The sequence below is a fragment of the Bombyx mandarina genome, chromosome 05 (assembly GCF_030267445.1).
Source record: "Bombyx mandarina strain Sakado chromosome 05, ASM3026744v2".
Classification (NCBI taxonomy): domain Eukaryota; kingdom Metazoa; phylum Arthropoda; class Insecta; order Lepidoptera; family Bombycidae; genus Bombyx; species Bombyx mandarina.
Genome location: NC_143212.1, coordinates 15,913,260 through 15,937,679, shown reverse-complemented (window position 1 = coordinate 15,937,679; position 24,420 = coordinate 15,913,260). Strand labels below are relative to the sequence as shown.

Genomic DNA, 24,420 nt, shown 5'->3' with positions numbered 1-24,420 from the left:
AGCAATAATATTTATAATAGTACAATCTTATTCTATGTTACATAACATAACATTTTATCCTCTATTATTTGATTGAAAAATTCCATCGACATATTTTAATTTAACTGTTAAACATCGCAGTCTTGAATATATTTCGTCCCAATCAACATAGGCACCTATTAATTTTCTTACGTTGTTTGAATTGTCTTCGTAAGCACTTCTCGAATGCAGGAGTCTTCGGTTGTCGAAGACCAAAATATCTCCATCCTGCGTCTTGTATTTCGCTGCGAACTTTTGACCAAGGTTATGGAAGAGCGCATAAGATCTGTACCAAGGTATGACAGACTCATAAGGAGCGGGAAGGTTGCTGCTCCTCTGAGCTACAGAGAAATTTATTTTCGTTATTTCTCCGTGCTTGTCAAGGCTGATAACAGGGCTTCGGTTCAGTTTGTAGAATTCGTTTCCATCCTCCACGCCAATATCGTTCCATTCAACCTCGGTGTCAGTTAAAATTTTATACTCATCCGGGTGGTTTTCTTTCATGTAATTTGCTACGTAATGACAATCAACCAGCAAATTCTCACCACCCCTGCTCGCCGTTTGAACTAGACAGTGTAATAAGTTTACACCGGGGCAGTATTCGTAGTAAGGTAGATCAGTATGCATTTGTAAATTGCTGGACAGGTATGCGACGTTGCTAGTGTTGACTACGTGCTGGACTATGAATTTGATCCCATAATGCGTTCGTTTCGTAAAGCCGATCTTGTCAACGATTTTATCCACAGCTGTCTCTGAAGCAGGCGTATTCTGTATGAGAGCCACGCCGTAAATGGATAGTTGGTGTAACCAATTGTATAGAGCCTCGTCAGACTTTACAACATCATTGTAATCGTGTTTGCTAAAAATGTTTTCAAAATCATCACCATGCCAAGTTATCCTTTTCGGTCTGAAGATCGTGTCCTTGTATGTTTTTTGGTTTTCAGGGGTGAAGCTCCTGAATTTTAGCCAGTCGAACTCGTAACTTGATTTATGCCCATCACTCCAGGTCACTTGGAGCGAGTTTTCGCCTTGGGCCACGTTTGCTGGCTTGATGTTGATGTCGAATTTTGTCCAATCCAGGATCCTGCTCTTCGCGGTTCTGTGGAAGCACTGGTCGCACTGACAGTTGTCTCGAAGCCAAACGAAGGGAAACTTGAGATCATTTCCTTTGATGTTAAGTTTTAAATGGTCTTCATTTGTATATTTAAGTAGAACACTGTGACTATGAATTTGTGTCGCGATTATTTTCGGTATAAATTTAAAACGGCAGCTTTGAAACCGTTTCAAAGCGAACATGTTTGCGGTGCTCGCTTCAGAGCAGGAATATGATAAACTGAGATAAATTTGTTTGACATTATATTATTTGTGATATCTTATTTAACAGCCGGCCTGTTTATATTGAAATTATTATTAATCTAATAGGTAGGTACGAGTAAGCATTGGTAAATTGTTACGTTAACACGATACGATAAGTCTAAGAATTTGATCTCATAAATTACAGATACCCTTAAACACATTTGCGTCACGATACATAAAGTCTGTTTTACAGTCGATAAACAGAATTTAATTCGACATTTTTTTTAATAACTTAGTTAGATTTTCTTGAATAAAGGATAAATTCTCAAACGTATTTTTTGTCAGTGACAATTAATTAATCTCACAATTCAATTATTGCAGGCTTATTTAATAATTTTTTTGGAAGGGGCTTTCGGTGATTTTCAATCGGGAACGGTTTTAGACTTTAAATTTAATATAATAGGTAATTTATATTAATTAATAACTGGGAATAAATCACGCACGGTTATCCGGCCCCAATTTAAGATTCCCTGTGTTATGGATACGAGAGACTGACAAACATACTTGTATATGTTTAAATATATAATAAACACCCAGACGAAGAGGAAACAAACCTGTTCATCACACGAATGTTTGCCGGATTTGGGAATCAAACCCACGACCCTCGGTGCAACAGTCATGGGCGCTAATTACTTCACCATCGAGTTAGATATTCGAGATATTCTTGTTTAGTTTCAAAGTTTCACCAAAATAACTAAGTTCTTTTAAATCTACTCAAAATGCTTTCTTATTCGTGAAAGCCTTAACATACGCTTTCAAATCGTTATAATTTCACCGCCAACTTTTATGGAGAATGAGAAAAGGATGATCTTTTATGAAGCGAGCGTTTTTGGTCGGTGAATCGATGTTGCGTAAGCCAAAGAAGTGCTGTTGAAAGTCTGCAGAATAGATTTTGAGTTCGAGTGAGTATTCCACGTGTCTAGGCTGCTAGGGATGTATGACCCCGATTGCTGATGATCTTCTGTGGGCCGCGGTGGACTATAGCGGCATTAAAACCAACCGGCTCACTGACTTTCTCGCCGGATCTTCTCAGTGGGTCGCTTTTCCGGTGGTAGATTCTGCGAAGCACGGCTCTTCCTAGGGTTCGTGTTAGCAATAACGTCAGGTTTGAGCCCCGTGAGCTCACCTACTCGTCCGGTTACGCTAGTATGGTCTCTCAAGACCATTAGCTTATGTAGAAAAAAAGAAGAAGAAAAAAAACCAACCAAATGGTTGCACTCATAACGTTAAAAGCAGTTGTCGTGTAATAAGTACCTACATGTAGGTATGCAAAGAATTATAACGAATTTAAACGAATCAAAACCTGTTCAAAATTTACTTGTTTGAAAAAAAATCATGAGGCAATTAAGATGCTAACTAACAAATAATACGATTCCTTAAATATTGTGCACTCTCCTTAATTCAGGAAAAATAAAATCTGACCGAAAATTTTCCATGCAGCATATCAATGAGTTAACTAACAACTTTTTATAATGAAATGAATTAATTTAATGGTGATAAGCTGTAGCTCTGAGCCCACCCAGGTTGGTAATACTATAATAACTTCCCGGTTTTTGTCGCGAGGCTATCACGTGCTCCATGGTAGTCAGGAAAGAGACAATATTCATTTATATTTTTCTTTGCTTATCAATTGCTAGTAGGCTAGAGAAACTATGCTAGCTTCACCGGACGCTAGGCGAGCTCAGGAGGCTCAGCCTGGCGACTTTGCTAACATCAGCCCTAGAAAGAGCAGTGCTTCATTGATTCTACCATTGGATCGGAATCGTGACCCTCTGAGAAGCTTCGACGAGAAACTCAGTGGGCTGTCTCCCAAGTACCGCTGTTCTGACGCTGTGGAAGGAAATTTACGTGAGCTGCAAGTGTCGGACTGACAGGGTGTTGCGCAGCGCCGGGATGAATGGCAAAGCTTATTGTCGGAGGCCAAGACCCACTTCGGGGTCACAGCGCCAGCGCAGTAGTAGTGGTAGTATGTTTCGGTAAATAACACCGTTAATAGTCTTCTGACGTAAGCCACGTGTTTTTTTCCTATATAAGCTAATAGCCTTGAGCGGCTATTTCAGCTTTACCCTAGCCTGTAGTTAACCTCTTCCAAGTGTTGCCAACACTGTCCCTAGCAAGAGCAGTGCTTCGTACAATCTACCACCGGATCGGAATCGCGACCCACTGAGAAGATGCGGCGAGAAACTCAGGTGGCTGTGTCTATGGGTTAATTTACTCGTCGAGTCCTTCGTCGCAAGCGACAGGTTTGGCGAGGTCCGGTGCTTGAGGTACCTAAAAGCACCATTAGTGGACCGGGAAACCACGTGTGTCAACTGTTGTTATAATGAAAAAGCGAACGGATGCTATTTATTGTCGGACTGGTTTGAGACTAAAAATCGTTGTGAAGATGTATATTTCTCACATATGTACATAGGAACCACGGTGCTGCGACAGATACTTAACTCAAGAAAGTAGGTTTGTTTTATATTGAGGGAGTCTAATTTGATGCGAGCGCGAATATCGCACTCGTATAGGTAAGGATAAGGCTATCTTGCATTCGAGTTTTCTGGTATCATCTTTTTACGAAAATACAGTTAATTTTCTACTTTTAAAGCTTCCAGTTCATGGATTGGAGCCTACCGAGGTCGATCGTAGAGCATCGCAGACCGAATTTAAGTGAAGATCCTTTGAGAGTGATACGCACTCTTGTCAGAGCGGTCGTGGTCGTCATTTAGCATCATTGCTATGGGCAGATGTTATGCGCCTCACGAGCAATCGCCACTCCTCCCGGCTTGTGGTGAGCCTGGTACACTCATGCAAACAGCCGCCAACCGCCGACTTGATCTGGTCGGTTCATTGCATGGGCAGCCTTTCACGCGTTTAATTTAAGTGAGGACAGAAGGTCATGAAATTATCCAGAATATTATTCCCAGGTGTCTAAACTTACTGCTTAGGGTATGAGTTGGTCGAATATGAAATGGGAAGTGGTGCTTCGGAGTTTCAAAAGGGAGGCGTTTCTATACCAGCTTCTGATTTTAAAAGGCACATTTTGTGCTTTTTGCTTTTATGCGCTACATGCCGAAACACTGTCCTAGGGTTTCGCCTATGATCTAAAATTTCTTTGCCATGAAGGATAATTCAACTGGAGTAGAAATCATCCGTGTCAACGAAGAAGAAGGCTAACTACTAAATAAAAATTATGTTTATGAAATTATTGACAGATCTAACGTGGAACCCCAAAACAATAAAATCTTATCCGTGAAGTTACGCAAAAGGTCGGTAAACCGTTTACGTGAACTTGTTACAACAAAACGAACTCAGATTAATTATTATCGCTTTGGATTTTTTCAAGGCGTGTCACGTACACTTCCCACGGTGGGTTATTTCGGTGTCGCCGCTCGTGATTTAGCTGTGAAACATATTTTTCTTTTGCCTTAAATATTAAATTTAGGAGATGGTTTTGTCCAATCGATTTGTATGAAGATGCAGGTAACTTAAGGAATTAGTAGGATAATTGATGTCTACCTGTTCAGGCTTGATTTTATAACGCGATGGTATTTTTATATGGAGGTGGTCACGACCCTCAGTATTGAGGAAACCGAAGCAAGAAGAAGAAGAAGGTATTTTTTAACTGCATAGAGAAATAAGAGCATATAAAAAAATTGATGTTGTATATCAATAAAATCAACACTAATATTTTCGAGTAGGTACTTAAAGTATAGGTAATCTGTCTTAAAATAGACATAACCAAAACAGTACAGTATTATCTTATAATCTGTGTGACAACTGATTTAATTATAATTTTTAGGAGTTATTACCAACATTGGTTTTAGTAAAAAAAAATGTGTAGTGTCGTGGGACACCGGATAGGGACGAAGTTCCTTATTATAAAAATATTAATTTTATTTGAGATTTATTTGAGATAGTTTGATTAAGTTTTATTTGAGATATAAAGAAAATAAAACTGGAGGTTTCGCAACAACCCACGGTGTGGGTCATTCCGGTAACGTGCGAACTTATTGTGGTACACTTCATTCACGATTGTTTGCATAAGAGTTAGTGTATTGCGCAAACGAACGCTTTGAGATCATGGACAATGAATGATAAAAAAATGTTATTTTTGTACGTTATTACAAAGTTAAGTCGTACGACTGTGTGCATTACTAATAAAAATCTTACATTACGGACGTTTTTCCCGGTTAGGGTACCCCTCCACATCGTCCCATAAGGAACTTCGTTCCAATAAATAAGAAATAGTGAGTTTTTTGTCTTCAAATTGTCAAAAACAGAATGTGGTATTATATAAAATGAATTTAAATCGTGGGGTAAAAATATTGAAATCATTCGTCTGTAACTAGACCAGACTGTAGTTGATAAAAACTCCCGACCTCTGTCACAGTATTTCATAAAGCAAGTTTGATTTATATATAGTATTTCATGAAGCAATTCCCGCGTGTCAGCTGAATATATTAGGGGCTTGGGCGAATTTGTTCTCGTCTCGTATGATTTTCTTATTGCTTAACTAAGCAACGAACGGACAAGCTCACGTCCCACCTGGTGTTAAGTGGGTACCGGAGACATCTACAACGTAAATGCCGCCACCCACCTTGAGGTATGAGTTCTAAGGTTTCAGTGTAGTTACAACGGCTGCCCCACCCTTTAAACCAAAACGCATTACTGCTTCACGGCAGAGATAGGCGAACTGGTGGTACCTATCCGTGCCGACGACGTCCTACCACCAGTAATTAGCAACTTATAATTTTGCAGGTTTGATTATTACGTTATTCCTTCACCGTGGAAGTAAATCGTCAGTCAACATTCGTTAGTACGCATTTCATTAAAAAAATTCGGGATTCGAACACCGTTGCATCGCTAGATACGAATGCACCGGACGTACGGTAGGCAGCGGCTTGGCTCTGCCCCTAGCATTGCTGAAGTCCATGGGCGACGGTAACCACTCACCATCAGGTGGGCCGCATGCTCGTCTGCCTACAAGGGCAATAAAAAAAAAAGTGCGTGCGTACAAAGTACACATGTCAAAAGTGAAACTTTTTGGCGAACTAATTTATAAGTCTTGCTTATATTTATACAAATCTAAAACTTTAAATTTCCGAGACTTAGAGGAAGGGAAAAAAGAAGATATGTTCACGCCAAAAGTCTGTCAAATGTCAATCTCAAACCTCAGTGTTGACAGTCACATTATGTTTAGATTTCTAAATTGTAAATGACTAATATTTTGCCAATTGAATTGACTAATTTAATTTCATGCTATTTGATTAATGTTCCAAATTCTTTTCATTTCATTTCAATCCCTATTAACATTTTTCACAAAAAAATTATAAAATATTAGGCTGTATGCTATGATAGGCTGTATGGCCTTTCCAGTTGGAAAAATACAACAACTACTACTACTGACATTTGACAAGTACTTAATTTCAATAGTAGTTTGATGTCACTTCCGTTGCATACCTGAGTGACGTTCTGTAAAAAATTTACCCTCATGCGCCTAAAGAAGTTTCACTTCAAAAAAGAAAACGTCTTAACCTTTAGGCCACGACTTCAATATTCCTATTCCCGGTAAACAGGAGATAATCTTAGCTTGCAACCAATAAAATACAACATTTGTTTATTTAAAACATTTATTACACTATAGTAAACCGGAACGCATTGTTTCATTATTATATAAAGTAAACCGGTCACTATTATTGTAAATTAGTACATGAAAACGAATAAATAACAATAAAATCACGTCAAGTTAAATCACAACCATAAGGCGTGATGTCACACGTGGGCAATCGTTGTTCATTGAGCGTAGGATCCTTTGTTAGCGTGATGTTCATTTTAGCCCCAAATGACGTGACACGAACTGCGCTTATACGTGTTTTTTAAGCTATTGCATAGCTTTTATCGCGGGCTTCGAGCGCGGCGACTGAATCAAAAAAATCTGTAACGAAAATAAAACCTAACACCTCCCACTTCGCCCACCATGTAGCACGCGTTCAACACATTCACACGTTGCGCTTGTGCAGTGTTTGTGAATAAGCGCGTGGCGTGACGTCGCACTGCATGCGCATCATGAAAAGTCTGCCCATCTCTCTCTCGCGCGATCTAGCTAATGAGTGTGAAGGGGACAGTTAATGTTTTGCTTTCGTTAATGTTTATAAATACAGCGTGGTCTTATTTTACTATCGTTTTAATATTAAATTATTATTGTCTAATTATAATTGCATAAGTTGATAAAAAATGCTATGCAATAAATAGCTTTACCGCGGCAATCCCCGAGTGCCACACGTGTTTTATATTTATTTTTTAAACTATACTTTTAAAATAAACCCGGTTCCCTTTTTAGAAATTCGTAACAATAAATTAATTAACAGAGATTAGATAAAGAGTATGTAACGTTGATTGTAAAGGACAATGCCCATTTTCTATGGGCGTTTGGGCCCCTAAAAAAGTTGTCCTGTCATGATGGTTTTAACTTAATTTGATAGACAAAGAAATATCGTTTCATATTCAGAAAACGATTTTTATATTCTCACCCAGGTTTAAGAGAAATCTGTTTTTTTCTGCAGCTAAAATTAAGTTATTAATTGTTTTCTTCGAAATCAATAATCGCTCTCATAATTATTTACAGTATTAAATAAGTTAATTGTGGTTAATGTTGCTAGAAATAAGCCCTTACGTAAATTTTATTATTATTATATCCTCATAATAATAATAAAATGAAATGAAAATCCGGAAGCCGGCAACGATATTGTTGTTGTTGTTTTTAAATTCACCAATAAGCAGGCAAAGAGCGTAGCCTATACAGCCTAGTCTGTCGAAGTTATATATTTTTTATGTTAATAAAAAGCCGGTGTATCTCTTTTTATTGCTTTTTGGGAGTTTTGACATCAACTCGACGAATACCACATTGACTGAGCATGAGTTTACGCAGACCTTTTATACACAATATTACAAATACAAATAATACAAATTACACAATAAACTATTAAAAAAACATTAAAATAAAAATTCAAGTGACGCTTCACTCGGGTTGCTGCCAAAACTCTCTGATCATATATAATAAGAATAGAGTAATGGTAGGCCATTGATATTTTTACTAATGGAATCATTAATATCTAAAAATATTAAATAATTCATGGTTTTAAGTAATAATTATTATTACAATATATAAATATTGAATTGAACAAAAATAAACTAAGAAGCCTGTGAATTATAAGAATTAGCTTTTTTTTTTAAATTTGTTGTTCAAGTCACAAACAACTCTTTCGTTTGTCAGCATATAGGTTTGCTATAAGGCTGTATGGGCTAAGCCCTTTGCCTATTGGCGAATTTAAAAACTATGGCATGGATAGTTTTGGGATGTTATCAAATAAGTAATTTATTTTTTTGGAAAACAATGCCAGGTTGACAGTAATGTTGATACATAAACTAAACAACGTGAAAAAATAAGGCATAGTTTTTCAAGTACAAATAGTTTTGATATAAAGTTGGCCCACTTTTGGGCATTGTCCTTTGATCGCCTTTCTCTAACATTTTAATTAATGTACAAGTTTAATTTTGATTCTGTGGTAGGCGTTGCTGAGTATTCCTCTTATGTTCCAAATGTCGTTGAATCGTTCTGGCTGCGTATTGAAATTGCTGTCAGTAGCTTTAGCCCATAGTTCCACCTGAAAACAATAATATTAAATCACTAAACATGTCAAAGAAATGTCAACGGTGATAAAGTGACACTTTATAATAAATACACAATTCAAAGTTTTGTGAACCGGCAACTTTAAGATCTTGTTGACACTTTTGACGTTCCGAAATCAAACAATTAGCGTTTTGTCGTACCACTTTGATCTGAAATATCTCCTCTTTGGTTAAGAATTCCAAATTTAAATTTATAAATTTATTTAGCCCGAACGTCTTGAGTTTTGAAAATTTGTTTATTCCTCATTATTTTTCTCTTTGGCGTTGCTTATTACCGCACAATGAAAAACACGAAATATCGGTATATTTGCGAGCACGAGTTTTACCGTGGCACCAGTGCCGCAGAAACAGCTTGAAGGATTAATTATGTGTATGTGAAAATTGACTTTATATTCCTCCCGTACAAAACGCTAATTTCATATCATCATCATCATCATCATCAACAGCCCACCGTCGTCCACTGCTGGACATAGGCCTCTCCCAATCCACACCACTGAGCCCGATCTACAGTTCTCCTCATCCACTTCTTGCCGACCAGCGTCCACTTCTTGTCATCGCACCAGCTGGCCAGGGGGCGTCCCACGTTACATCTTCCGCTGCGCGGTCTCCACTCGAGAGCCCGTCTGCTCCAGCGATCGTCAGTCCTACGCCATATATGGCCAGACCACTGCCACTTCAGCTTGCTGACTCTTTGAGCTATGTCGATGACTTTAGTTCTCTGTCGAACAACCTCATTCCGGATTTTATCCTTCAGAGAAACTCCGAGCACGGCTCTTCCCATGGCTCGCTGAGCGACCTTGAGCTGACGGGCTAACCGTACTGTGAGTGACCACGTTCCGGCTCCGTAAGTCATTACTAGAGGTCGGACTAGATAGATTGATTTAAGGTCGTTGACGTCAAACGTAGAGGATAATATGGATATGCCAAAATACCGGAACTTCATATTTATTGTGATATTTTGTGTGAATTTTGAAATTAGCATGAATCTGTGTTTAAGGTGAAAAACGTATTAATAATATTAATCTACGCTTCCAGTGCCAGCTAATGGTGAAAGAAATCAGTATTTTATTTTATACAAAAACACCTTGAAATTGTTACACCGTATTTTGTCCCTTTCTGTTGAATTAGAAATGATGCTTGTCAGTATGAGACAAAACATAGACAGGGCTTTTTGTTACTTTATCTCATAAATATAGAAATTGTATCCGATGAAGATTAAAAATATATTTTTTTTCAATAAAAAAAATTAATCATTATGGATAAAACGGCATGTCCATATTATGATATCTTGATGCAAGTATATAAAATCAGTCTACCTACTCCAACCACTGGTCATTACCGGTAGGATGTACTGGTTGAAATTTCATATGTGAGGATCTAATAATTTAATTTCGTCCTACCTCCTTCTGTTGGGTCGCGACGGACACGCTGGCCGTCCACAGGGTCCAGCCGTAGTGCGTCTGCGGCGGCGCGGCGTCGGCCTGCAGCTCGTGCGCCTCCCACCAGCTGCGTCCGCCGTCCGCCGACACGTCCACGCGGACGATCTTCGCCCCGCCGCCGGAGTACGCGTAGCCTGCAGAGTTCAATTACACTTGTACTAGTCCCCCAGTAATCGAAATTCGACTTTATTTATTTGAAATTTATTTGAAAAAATTTACTGGTGGTACGACCTCTTGTGACCTGTAGGTAGCGGCCTCCCCCCGGTGAAGGTCAAGGGGCGACCTGAGGGGGTGAGGCCGCGCGGCGCGCTACCAGCACTCTAGCACACTGCCGTGGAGTGAATAGAGCGACCGGTCGACGGTGTATCGCGTCCCGACCCGGCAGGCTGGTTCTGGTCCAGCGGGGTATTCCGGGACACCAGCGGCACCTTCTGGGCGGCCCGACGGGCTGCCGTACCGAGACGGCCGACGTTTCAGAGCCTTCGATTCGCCTCGAAGGCTCCGTCGGCTGGGCGTCCTTGGGGTGAGCCGCGCCGTCTCGTTGTAGTGTTGACCGCGGTAGCCCCCTTACCTCATCCGGGTTCTGACCTCGGACGGGATCGGACGTCGGGTGTAAGAGTGCAGGGGAGTCGTTTAGTGGGTGGGTCCTAAAATCCTTGGGCCCGCGGTCTGCTCACAACACCATGCAGACCGTTGAGTCTCACATACCCCGCGCGCCCCTTTTGCGCGGGGACCTCGTAGGAGGTTCGGCCCTCTACCCGAAAAAAAAAAAGGACCTCTTGTGAGTCCGCGCGGGTAGGTACCACCGCCCCGCCTAAATTCTGCCGTGAGGCAGTAATGCGTTTCGGTTTAAAGGGTGGGGTAGCCGTTGTAAATATACTGAGACCTTAGAACTTATATAACAAAGTGGGTGGCGCATTTACGTTGTAGATGTCTATGGGCTCCAGTAACCACTTAACACCAGGTGGACTGTGAGCTCGTCCATCCATCTAAGCAATAAAAAAAGTTACAACCCAAGCACAAAATTATACATATGAAAATGTGTTTGTTTGTCCTTATTTTACCTCGAAACGAAAAAATGGATAGACATATTTTTTTTACAATAATACATACTACTACGTAGTATAGAATATTGACGCAAATTACCTATTTTTATCTCGAAAAACCATCTCGTTCCTACTAAATTAAGCACATGACCGAAGTCGCAGGTGTCAGTTAGCTATATTATTTTACTATATTAAGTATTCATACAAACATGCTCACGATATCCTTAGCCGCGTCACCCGCATCGTACGTCGACAGTGTTATTGTCCATGTCCTCACCTCGAACTTGAACAGCTCCGTTCTTGACACTGACAACGTCACCGTCGGCGGGGTCGCAGATCGCGGAGGTGACGGGCAGGCTGTACACGGGCGGCGCGGTGGCGAAGTCCGCCGTCTCCCACGTCTTGGACGGGTTGAAGGCTCTGTAGTCTTTCTGGTGCCAGTGCGAGGGACTCTCGTCTTCGGAGACGGTGATGGATTCTGTTTGGAACATTCAACTATATCAGATCTATGTAGGGTGTTCTGAGCCAGTTCTAGCTTAGAGGGTATGAGCACGTATGCCCTAATGCCTCAAGGGGTGATGTGTTTTTTAAGTGAGACAGCCTGAGCTTATTCCTGGGCGCCGTCATTCGCTGTGATGTCCGTGATCATCGTTTCATCATTGTTTAAAACCAGACCGGCAGTGATGCTTATCTATCTATGCTCATAAAAATTGGGAACTGATTTTTATTAATGTTAAGGCGTGTTGCGAGCTGCACGAGTCGATAGTAGGAGTCCCCACCACTGTCCCCATATCGCAACTGATTTTAGGGTCGTGTGTTGGCTGCATATTATCCAATACGTTTAACAGATGGCGGATACGTACGCAGCCACTTGACGCTCCGCACGGCGGGCGCCCCGGGCACCACCACGCGCAGAGGGCGGCCGTGGTCGGGGGGCAGGGGGTGGCCGTTCATGGTGGTGGCGAGCAGGATGCCGCTGCTGGGGTTCATCGCCATGTCCAGCGGTATCGACGTGCTGAAATTAACGCCGGTCGCGTCTATGTCTGCGCCTGTGAACTGTCGAAATTATTTTGAAGTCAGAGTGGGTATTTGAAGAACACATTCATGAGTTTAGCGATTTTCGTAGTTATGCAACAGGTTTTAAGGTTCAAAGTGTTTTACACATACTTTTATGTGCGCATGAAGTCAAATGTGAAATATAGTATTTTCCATTGATGGACAAAAGTTACACTGTTTTATTTTATTAGTTAGTATTTTAACTGAATATATTAATAATATATTCAGTTAAAATATTGAATCATGGATATTGACTTAATGTTTTCAATTTTCGAACTCAGTCGATCAGAAAACTAGATAATAATATTATAAGTATTCATGTACTCTGACAGGACACAGACTACAATACACGAGGTCGTTGACCTCGCTCGTCAGCTGGCCGTTATTCGTACATTGCGCAAGAGGAGTTTGTTAGCAGAAAACTCTTTTTAATGTTACTAATGTCCGTCCAATGATCGGTGTTCATGAGCACTGACACAACTCGATTAATTTTTTTTTTGCTTTTTTTATTTATTGACCGTGTAAAAAAGCGAACAGACGAGCATACGGCCCACCTGATGGTGAGTGGTTACCGTCGCCCATGGACTTCAGCAATGCCAGGGGCAGAGCCAAGCCGCTGCCTACCGTTAAGTACTCTCCGCAAACCCAGTTTAAAGAAGAACAAGTCACAGCGCTCGGGAAACACCGTGGAGGGGAGCTCATTCTAAAGCCGTATGTTACGTGGCAAAAAAGATCTCTGAAAACGCACTGTGGGTGAACGCAGTGGCTCTAGGTAGTATGGATGGATGTCTACTCCGGAAACGAAACGTTTCAAACGAAAAAAAAAAGTCGGAATAAACCTATCTATATATATAAATAAAATTGGAGTGTCTGTTTGTAATATTGAAATAACCGCTTTTTATTACATGAATAATATGAATATATATATGGTACATACACCAAAATAACATTTTTTACAATTTTTGTCTGTCTGTTTGTTCCGGCTAATCTCTGGAACGGCTAGACCGATTTTGACGGGACTTTCACTGACAGGTAGCTGATGATATAAGCAGTAACTTAGGCTAATTTTTTTTTAGACTAGCTTCGTCTCGCGGCTTCACCCGCGATAGGACAATAACCGCGGGCAACATCGCGGGACTCAACTATCAATAATAAAATTTAATGTTCCCGAAGCGAAGCGAGGGCGGGTCGTTAGTCACTAATAAAGTTAGATGAAAACTTACAATAACGTGTTTCCCTTTGGTGTCTTCCGGGTCCACGCCGCTGTACAAAAGGACGTCTCTGAGGTACACTCCGCCCCACACCGCGTTGCTGATCGCCCCGCCCATCCAGCCTATACCTTTCACCGGTTTCACTTGCTTTGGAATAAAGCAACATTAATCAACAAACAGAATTTATTGATGCCTAAAGCAGGACTGTTCAGTTCAGATCAGTCAAAACATATTAAACGTGCTTAAGGTGATTGTTCATGGTTGCCTTCCACGGTGAAGAAATAACACCCTGTGGCCTACCTAAGCTGAGAGCCTTGAGGCTATATCAGCGTAACCTTAACTAGTAGGTGAGCTCACGGGGCTCAAACCTGATGACGTTGCTAACACGAACCCTAGCAAGAGCCGTGCTTTGCAGAATCTACCACCGGATCGGAAACGCGACCCACTGAGAAGATCCGGCGAGAAACTCAGTGGGCTGTGTCGATCAAGGAATAACATCGTGCAATAAAAATCAAACCCGCAAATTTATAATTTGCGTAATTACTGGTGGTAGGACCTCTTGTGAGTCCGCGCGGGTAGGTACCACCGCCCTGCCTATTTCTGCCGTGAAGCAGTAATGGGTTTCGGTCTGAACGGTGAGGCAGCCACTAGCCAGTTGTGACTTCAGACTTGATGATGAGATGACGATACTCAAATTGAGACGTTTATGGACTTCGATAACCACTTAACATCAGGTGGGCCGTGAGCTCATTTACGTGTTTACGCATTAAAAAGTAATCATATCAATGACCAGGGTTTCGTGATAACCAAATCCCATACACAACGTGAACGTGGCCAGTAATATAGATAAAGTCGCAGTGTCAGTTGTGTTTTGTGGCAGGAGATATACTCGGCGACAAGGCATTTTTTATTGCTTACATGGCTGGACGAACTCACAGCCCACCCGGTGTTAAGTGGTTACTGGAGCCCATAGACATCTACGACGTAAATACGCCACCAACCTTGAGACATAAGTTCTAAGGGCCTCAAGTATAGTTACAACGGCTGCCCCACCCTTCGCATTACTGCTTGACGGCAGAAATAGGCAGGGTGTTGGTACCTACCCGGGCGGACACACACGATGTCCTGCCACCAGTAACAGCCTAGCTTGGGTATCTAAGTATCTAAGTACAGGTATTGAAGTATACCTCATTCATCTCACTGCGTCGATTCCCGGCACACATCAGAGCCGCCCTGGTGGTAACCCTCCGGAACTTATCCAAGTCGCGGAGGCTGAACTCTTCGGTACGAATCTTAGATCCCTTGACGGTGACCTTCAAACGGTGATCGTCCGCGTCCAGCTCTGGAACAGGCATGTGTTGGCGCACGTAAAATAACTCGCTGGAAAAACGGAATTTAATCGTGTGGCGTGACGTCATGTTAATTAAAAATATAATCTGCAATATACATTTTTAATTCTACAATAGCTTTAACAATTTTAGCTATAGAAGAGCTAACGAATTCGGGTTTAAATTGATATTATTTTTATTTATTTATTGCTTAGAGGGGTGGACGAGCTCACAGCGCACCCGGTGTTAAGTGGCTACTGGAGCCCATAGACCTCTACAACGTAAATGCGCCACCCACCTTGAGACATAAGTTCTGAGGTCTCAGTATAGTTACAGCGGCTGCCCCACCCTTCAAACCGAAACGCATTACTGCTTCACGGCAGAAATAGGCAGGGTGGTGGTACCTACCCGTGCGGGCTCACAAGAGGTCCTACCACCAGTTCAGGTCCAATCAGAAGTCGGAATCTCTGTGAGTTTATTTCAGCTAAATTACATTTGAAACATAAATATATTACCGCTTCGCGACAGAAATAGGCAGATAAGGACAGAAGACTCCAACAACAATACGGATAAAGTGTTACCAAAAAAAAAAGAAAGCAAAATAAACATATTTTATCGATTACATACTTGGGAGTATCGAAGAATTCAATTTGATATTTTGCAGGTATTTCAGCATTGAATGGCTTGGCGGTTTTAACTATGAGCCTGTTATCCCTAACTGGCTCTTTGACCCACAATTCATCATCTGAGTGATCTATTACATCGTCGTCATGGAGGTTGCCTGGTGCAGAACAATTGTGATTGCTTTAATTGGAAAATTTTAATGGTGTTTTTATTTTTATTTTTTTGTTATGGCTTAGATTGGTGGAAGAGCTAACGCCCACCTCATGTTAAGTGGTTACCGGAGCCCATAGACATCTACAACGTAAATGCCGCCTAGAGATACGAGTTCTGAGATCTCAGTATAGTTACTCAATATTTTTTTTTTTATTGCTTAGATGGGTGGACGAGCTCACATCCCACCTGGTGTTAAGTGGTTACTTGAGCCCATGGACACCTACAACGTAAATGCGCCACCCACCTTGAGATATAAGTTCTAAGGTCTCAAGTATAGTTACTTATGGCTACTACTATTGTATGATACTTGTGGCATCATTATAGATCATGATCAGCTTAGACAATATTACAACAATATTAAAATATTAAGACAGTTATTCTGAAATTGGCAATACCTAATAGCTCTAAGAATAAACGAAACAGATAAACTATAATTGACTGCGCTAAAACCTAAATGAATGTTTATTCAATTCATATTCTAGCCCATTCATAAATGAGACTTTTCAAATACAAAAAAAAACAATATTTAAAAATTATAAAAGTGTATAAATATGATTTGAGAACAAAATAGTAATATTATTTATTTTCACAACAAAACACTGAGAGCAACAATAAAAAAAAATATTTATAAATTGAATTTGAAAAATATATTATTTAGATATTTTAATCAACGAATAAAACTAAAACCTATTTTGGCAGGATAATTTATCTTGGATGCTTTATGTTTTTTTTTCTATTCCTAATTTACTATTATAGTATTAAAAAGAAAAAAATTAAACATACCAATCCTGTACGATTCAAGTAATTTATAAATCTCTGGAGTTTTATGCATCCCATACACATTCCAAAATGGCTCTATACTGAGTCCCCCTGCGTTCATGATCTGTTCCCCTCCAGGATGGGACGGAAGGAATTTCGTTACATCATAAACACCGTGTTTGTATGTCACCCAAAAACTATTTCTGTAACCAAGTGTTATTTTTTAAAAATGTTTAAAAATGTTTCAGATCTAACTGCCTTAATGAGATGAGACCTTCGATCCCCAAATATAATATGTATCTGCAACAAACATGTTAACTCAGAGAGGGAATCTAGCCCAGACTTATAATACTATAGCCAGGATAACAAACAAAATAAGTCATACACTTTCCTCAATCCTCATAAAGATTGAAAGCTAGCTTTTTATTAGTTTAGTCTGCATAGATAGAGACTGCCACAAAGCAGTCATACTTTTAATTTGTTGGCATATGAATTACAATACACTCTAGACCTACTTTCGACACATGCTAGGTAGATGGTGTCATTCCCGGTGTGGTAACTTATTATACTGGGATGTAAGTTAAATAAGCGAATATTTTTATTGCTTGGATGGGTGGACGAGCTCACAGCCCACCTGATGTTAAGTGGTTACTGGAGCCCATAGATATCTGCGACGAAAATGCGCCACCCACCTTGAGATATACGTACTAAGGTCTAAAGTTTTTTTTTTTGCTTAGATGGGTTGACGAGCTCACATTCCACCTGGTGTTAAGTGGTTACTGGAGTCCATAGACATCTACAACCTAAGTGCGCCACCCACCTTGAGATATAAGTTCTAAGATCTCAGTATAGTTACAACGGCTGCCCTACCCTTCAAACCGAAAAGTATTACTGCTTCACGGCAGAAATAGGCAGGGTGGTGGTACCTAGCTACTCAGACTCAAAAGAGGTCCTACCCCCAATAAATATAGAAACATTTGGATTCTACAATGTTCAGTCTAATAAGTAAATGAAATACTGACTTGTCCCCGTGTTTGCTGACTTCTTCTGCTGTATATGTTGGAAGATCAGGTAATTTCTCTCCAGCTTCAATAACAACATCATTAGATTGTGATTTGACATTTTTATCTTTTATCTGTTCTGAAATAAGAAACGTTTTTTATTAGTAAAGACACCTGTCTCTCAGAGACAAATAAAGGAGGATAATATTGTTGTCTGTCAATAACAGAAGCCACTGGCAGGGCTGATAAGTGTGTTTGAGTAGGTCCCATTATCTTACCTATTTTTGCAAAAGATCCTTTGGGCATCAACCTCATGTTTCAAAATGATTGCCAGTATTCTATTCATGGTCTTTACGGGCTCCAGTAACCTCAAAACCAGGAGGTCTATGAGCTTGTTCTATATCATATCTATCCATAGCTTTTATAAGGTAAATGGTAATTGACATGCCTGTGACTTTTGTTTAGTTGTAAAATGGGTGGTCTTATTGTTAACAGTAATTTCTTCCAGACAATGATTTAGTGAAAATAAAATTATATGAAGTCGTCGTGGCCTAACGGATAAGACGTCCGGTGCATTCGTGTTGAGCGATGCACCGGCGTTCGAATCCCGCAGGCGGGTACCAATTTTTCTAATGAAATACGTACTCAACAAATGTTCACGATTATCTTCCACGGTGAAGGAATAACATCGTGTAATAAAAATGAAACCCGCAAAATTATAATTTGCGTAATTACTGGTGGTAGGACCTCTTGTGAGTCCGCGCGGGTGGGTACCACCACCCTGCCTATTTCTGCCGTGAAGCAGTAATGCGTTTCGGTTTGAAGGGTGGGGCAGCCGTTGTAACTATATGGGAAACTTTAGAACTTGTATCTCAAGGTGGGTGGCGCATTTACGTTGTGGATGTCTATGGGCTCCAGTAACCACTTAACACCAGGTGGGCTGTGAGCTCGTCCACCCATGTAAGCAATAAAAAATAAAAAAATATATATCAGAAATAAGTAAGCTTTTTCAGAAAATTACTTTCTATACAACATTTGTGACATAATTTAGTATGTATTGGATATTATACACCTACACAATATATAATTAAAAGAGGGGATTTTTAGTTTTCGTAAGTCCATATAAGCCTGTATTTACTACTAGTAAATGTAATTATTACCATTAACAGCAGCTCCAATAAGCACAGAACTGAAGACAGCTGCTGTAAGAATCTTTCCTTTGGTCTTAAATAAAAAATCTTCACTATCATCAAATCTGTATTTTTTGTCAGTTCTTATTGAAACTGAAGATAATCGTATGTATCTGTTTCTTAGGAATACAGTGCTGAAATTTTATATTGATTTGATAAATAAATAAATGAGAGCAGCCAATTTCATGTACAAATTATATTTGAAATTTGTTCCTTTAAACAGAGTTGTGATATGACCAAATATTAAATTCATACTATTAATTGTATTGTTAATTATTTAGTGTAATAACATAAAAAACAAGCGTGACGGACAGATAAAGGAAGGTATGAAAACTTAAATTTTTAATTTTATAATTACCTGTAATTATATTTAACGCATTCTAATTAGTTTTTATATATGTTTTGCTTTACTTACCCCAGTAGTATTTTTTTTAAAGACATATCGAAATAAATATCACAAAACGTTTCACGCGTTTTATTTGTTTCATTAAACTGATACATAAAATATTTCCATCTACAGACAAATTTAATTTATTTGATATTTTGACCTTGGTGGCTGTTTGTTTCATAGATAATACACATATGTTTGTTTTAACTCTTATCACTGGACCAATTTTAAACAACAAACAGTTCAGAGACAATGAGTATTTATTGAAGACAAAACGATAATTAATTAATGTCATTAAAATACATTAAAAAAAAAGCTTGAATCATCTAAATGGGTAAGCAAAGGGAACATAGCACATGGATCGAGACTTTTTTGTAACAAAAGTGAAATGAAACGATTGAAATTAAATTTATTGATGAGAAACAGTGGAATGAAATTGAATAAAATGAAATGGAATGAAACGAGGTGAGACAAAAGCGTACTCAAATATTAAGTGTATAATCTATAAAAGCATACCAAGTCAATGTTGGATGAGATGAAATGCTCTATTTCTCAGTAAATTGATGGTAAAATTATGCACTTAATAAAATAAAGTTTTTGGTTGAAACTGAGAAGCCACGTTCAGATTTTTTTGATTTCAGTTTCCCCTACTTGTGTACTTTAACAGATTACGATTACGGTTAATAAGCGGTTAGCATATGTAATGGCTATGTTAAAGGGTATTTTTATTGCTTAGATGGGTGGACGAGCTCACAACCGACCTGGTGTTAAGTGGTTACTGGAGCTCATAGATATCTACAACGTAAATGCACCACCCACCTTGAGATATAAGTTCTAAGGTCTCAGTATGGTTACATCGGCTGCCCCACCCCTCAAACCGAAACGCATTACTGCTTCACGGCAGAAAAAGTAGGGCTATGGTACCTACCCGTGCGGACTCACAAGAGGTCCTACCACCAATATAGTTATGCCGTTATTACGTTAAGTCTGAAAGAACAAAATGAATAAAATATTTTACATGAGTTCGTTTCTCGCGTTCCCGCCAAAAAATCAAACGTCAATAGTTATTCACATAATATTATTATGTCATTCGTCAGTTTTATGGCTTTATTAAGTTTATGGAGATTAACTATGTTCATCAGTCATCAAAATTCCAGTTTCAGACGTTTAAAGTAATTTCTTTTTCGTAAGTATTGAGTATTTATTATATTATTAACTAATATATAAAATTCTCGTGTCACAATGTTCGTTCGAAACCGCTTGACCGATTCTCATGAATTTTTTTATGCATATTCAGTAAGCCTGAGAATCGGCTACTATCTATTTTTTATAACCCTAAGTGATTAGGGTTGTCCACCCCTAACATTTATTTATTTATTTATTTGGACATTTTTGTTATGTTATAATGAGGTATTATGTGGTTGAATGAGGTTTTGTTATTTTTATTATATATTCATCCCTCATCGTTCACAGCACTACATACCTCTTTCACTCATTTACCACATCCTTACACACTTACAATAAGTTAGTTTTTTTTTCTACACTAGAAATTCCCTAGAAATCGTATATATGGCAAAACAATGTTTGCCGGGTCAGCTAGTATTATTATGTTAAAGAGATTATGAATACGATTGATAGGTATTCATTTATGCATTGTATTTATTTTAGCATAAAACAGGTTAGATTTCTTTACTTTCGATTTCATCTTATTTTACAAGTATTTTTTGGTACATTAATGTTATCCCTTTAAAATAATTTTATTAAGACTACGAACGTATTTATGACTGAAGGAAGGTGCAGGAATGACATCGTATGATAAAAATCAAACCCTCAAAACTTTTAATTTACGTAATTACTTGTGGCAGGGCGTCTTATAAGTCCGCACGGGTGAGTGGGGCAGCAGTTGTATTGTAAAGACTGAGACTTAGAACTCATGTCCCAATAAAGGCAGCGGCCTTTACGTGGTTGATGTCGTTTTTTTTATGATTGAAGCATCACTAGTGGCCCGGAGGCCTTTCCAGTTTTACCAAGACAGGTGGGCGAGTAAAGGCTCAGCCAGGAGGGGTGAGCTTTGCTAACAGCTGCCCGAGCGCCTTCGAAGGAAACCTAACAACTCAAGAGCAGCTGCTTCGCGAATGAATCTACTACCGGAAAGGAATCGCGACCCGCTGAGAAGATCCGGCGAGAAACTCAGCGGGATGATGCATGGGTTAGGTTAGCGTCCAACTCTTTGCCGAGTACGGTTACCGGGGTCCCTAAGCCTGCTCCTAGTGTTAGAGCTGAAGGCATCAACACCAACGATGTCTAACAAACAGGTGCTACGAGCGTTTCCTCTTGGACACGAAATAGTTCGGTTTCAAAACGGAATAAACCGCCAGCTCGGTTTGCATCAGCCTGAAGGTAAAATGTTCGCATTCATGATCAACCCATTTCCTAAACTCTGGTGATCTGCCTTGACGGACTGCAGACCGGCCACCGAGGTGATCAGCTATCTGGAACTAGCTTCAACCACGGACCATCGATATTGAAGTTTCCGCACTCGTAAACCGCTGAGTAATTACTCACTTACTATTAATAACGAAATTTCATATTCTATTTTAACATATAATTAAGTATTACCTAACTTAAAACCTTTATTTGCAAATTGTGAGCCCGCTCGGCGGGTAAACTAACATAATATAGACACAGTCCACTGAGTTTCTCGCCGGGTCTTCTCAGTGGGTCGCGTTTCGGATACGGTGGTAGATTCTGCGAAGCACTGCTTTTGCTAGGGTCAGTGTTAGCACCTGGTGCTCTGCTGTAGGTTCCGTGGTGAGGCGGCGCAAGGTGGCTCCTGGGCGCCGCTCACGGTGTGTCTCTCGAGACGACGTCCTACGGGATCTTCCCGGGGATGGAATCCCGTCCTATTGTCAGGACGGGTACCGGCGATGGCGAGCCTTCGGCGCGCACTGTGCGGCACCGTACCACCGTTTCGTGGAGTCGGAGTGGTGGAGCTCGCTGGGGTTTGTCGGTAGTCGGTATTGCGGGGTGGGTCCTGCGTGGTTGACGCTGCGCAGCGCCTCGCGCGCCTTTCTCAAGGCGTAGTCTCCCGGTAAGAATTGGAAGAAGAGGAGGACTTTGGTCTTCCTGTTCTCCCTCTTCTTCTCTGGAGGCGCCGGAGTCCGACATAACCCGGTCTGCTACCCCTCTCGACCGGGTATAAGTAAACGGATTCCCCAGAGTTAAAAAAAAACGGGTCAGTGTTCGCAACGCCTCCTGGTTTGAGCCCCTGGAGCTCATCTAGCCGTTAGGGTTACGCTGACTTAGCCTCTCAAGGCTATCTGCTTAGGTAGGAAAAAAAGTGAGCCCGTACGGCTACACATTACAATCCTATCTATTTTGTCACGATGCCGTTGTAGGTACTTTCTAATTTAAATGATGGGACAATAAAATTTAGAACTCAACTAAACTTTTCATCGGGGCTGGCGACATTAAGTTGATAAAAAATGCTATGCTATAGCTTTACTGCGGCAGTCCCCGAGTGCCACACGTGTTTTTTATAATACTAATTGTAGCCAGTCTGTATTTATTGTTAATAAAAGGATTCCAGTTCGGTAGCAATAACTGTAGTTATGAGTGCTTTCATCTTGTTTTCTCCGAGTTCTTGGATGCGCCTTTGACATTTTCTCTTGCATTCTAATGAGTTTTTAAAGACCGAATGCATTAGTGACCGGTGCTACCTATTGTGTACCTTTTTCTCAAGTTCTTGAATAATAAAGTTTGATAATGGTGCATACATAAACACTTTAATAACAAAGTTATGTTCAAGTGTAAAACGAATCTTACCCGTATTCAAAAGTAATAATTTAAACGGAATTAAAAAAGAATCTAGCTACTTTGTGAGTATCGCTGTGAGATAGTATCACTCATCTTCCCCTTGGGGACGTATACCTGAAAATAAGGTGTAATCTGACCCATGCATCAGCCCCGCTGAGTTTCTCGCCAGATCTTTTCAGGGGGTCGCGATTCCTATCCGGTAGTAGATTCATTCGCAAAACAGCTGCTCTTGAGTTGTTAGGTCTCCTTCGGAGGCGCTCGGGCAGCTGTCAGCAAATCCCACCCCTCCTGGCTGAGCCTTTGCTCGCCCACCTGTCCTGGTGAAACTGGAAAGGCTTCCGGGCCACCAGTAATCCTTTATTCCTAAAAAATAAGGGATTAACTGATACGTTGTATACTGTAATTGTATTGTTGTAAGTAAGCCCGCACATATATATGCTTGTACCGCTATTCTGACTATTTTTGCCGTAAAGCAGTCATTAATATCAGGTAGGCCGTGAGCTCGTTCATCCTAATAAGCAATAAAAAAAATCTTTAATAAGAATTACAAATAAATGATTTATATCTATGTAAAAACAATTGTGCCACGCAGCCTAATAAAGATTATGTTTATTCAGCACAATGCAAAAGCATTGTTTTAAAAAAAAAACACATTCATAAAAAATATAAAACATCCAATGTTTACTTTTCTTTAAATGAATTCGCATGGAAATTTCCCATAAAAAAGTTTACCTATCAGAATTGCTTACCATATGAATGATCATCGATTGGAATACTGTTTGTGCGCAATGATGGATCGCGTTGTTAAATGGAATTGAACTTTTACAAAGGAAGATTGAACTTATTTATCCAGACTTGCGTTATTTTGCTAAAGCTCGTCCGCAATTTCAGTAGCTTCGATTAGCTTTTCTTCTTCTCCATCGCTCCCTCATTGCTGAGGATCGTGACTCCGTTTTAGCTTGTCGACTGTCAGCCTCCATCGGTTCCGGTCAGTTGCCTGGTGTAGTGCAGCGCTAAGTGGTCCGCTGGTTTGCTCGGAGATCTGGTCGGACCAACGTTTGGGGCTCCGGCCTCTAGGACGTTTTCCTTCTACTTTTCTAGTGACCATCAGACTTTAGCAAACCCGAAATGGTGCAGCGATCGATTAATGTTTCTATTCATTTGGATCTATTACACGCTTGCATTGTCTTTATAAAATGTAAATGAGTTATATCTTAAATGAGTTATTCGATAAAGCGGCACGACACGAGAACCCTCTCATCGTGGTGGCCGGTAACTACATAGCCGATACTCCGGAT

The 24,420-nt window shown here is 40.1% G+C and overlaps 2 protein-coding genes across 4 annotated transcripts; both read right to left on the bottom strand.

The window, feature by feature from the left end:
* Window positions 1–1,499, bottom strand: LOC114247484 (gamma-butyrobetaine dioxygenase). The gene has a single exon (XM_028180471.2). It carries the CDS (start codon window positions 1,312–1,314, stop codon window positions 55–57), a length of 1,260 nt encoding a protein of 419 aa, XP_028036272.2. The 5' UTR covers window positions 1,315–1,499; the 3' UTR covers window positions 1–54.
* Window positions 1,500–6,974: 5,475 nt separating this feature from the next.
* shop (sulfite oxidase) lies at window positions 6,975–19,606 on the bottom strand. 3 transcript variants are annotated; one of them, XM_028180451.2, is made up of 11 exons: window positions 19,334–19,606; window positions 18,889–19,052; window positions 17,750–17,867; window positions 16,752–16,930; window positions 15,759–15,912; window positions 14,991–15,183; window positions 13,816–13,950; window positions 12,400–12,592; window positions 11,814–12,014; window positions 10,452–10,624; window positions 6,975–9,026 (listed from the first exon to the last, which is right to left on the bottom strand). In XM_028180451.2, the coding sequence occupies exons 1-11, from the start codon at window positions 19,417–19,419 to the stop codon at window positions 8,898–8,900; spliced, it is 1,725 nt and encodes a 574-aa protein (XP_028036252.2). In that variant the 5' UTR covers window positions 19,420–19,606; the 3' UTR covers window positions 6,975–8,897. The 3 variants fall into 3 exon arrangements, with proteins under 3 accessions (XP_028036252.2, XP_028036253.2, XP_089584031.1); XM_028180452.2 differs by having other exon boundaries at window positions 13,816–13,947; XM_089727905.1 differs by lacking the exon at window positions 16,752–16,930 and having other exon boundaries at window positions 15,759–15,935.
* Window positions 19,607–24,420: the final 4,814 nt, after the last annotated feature.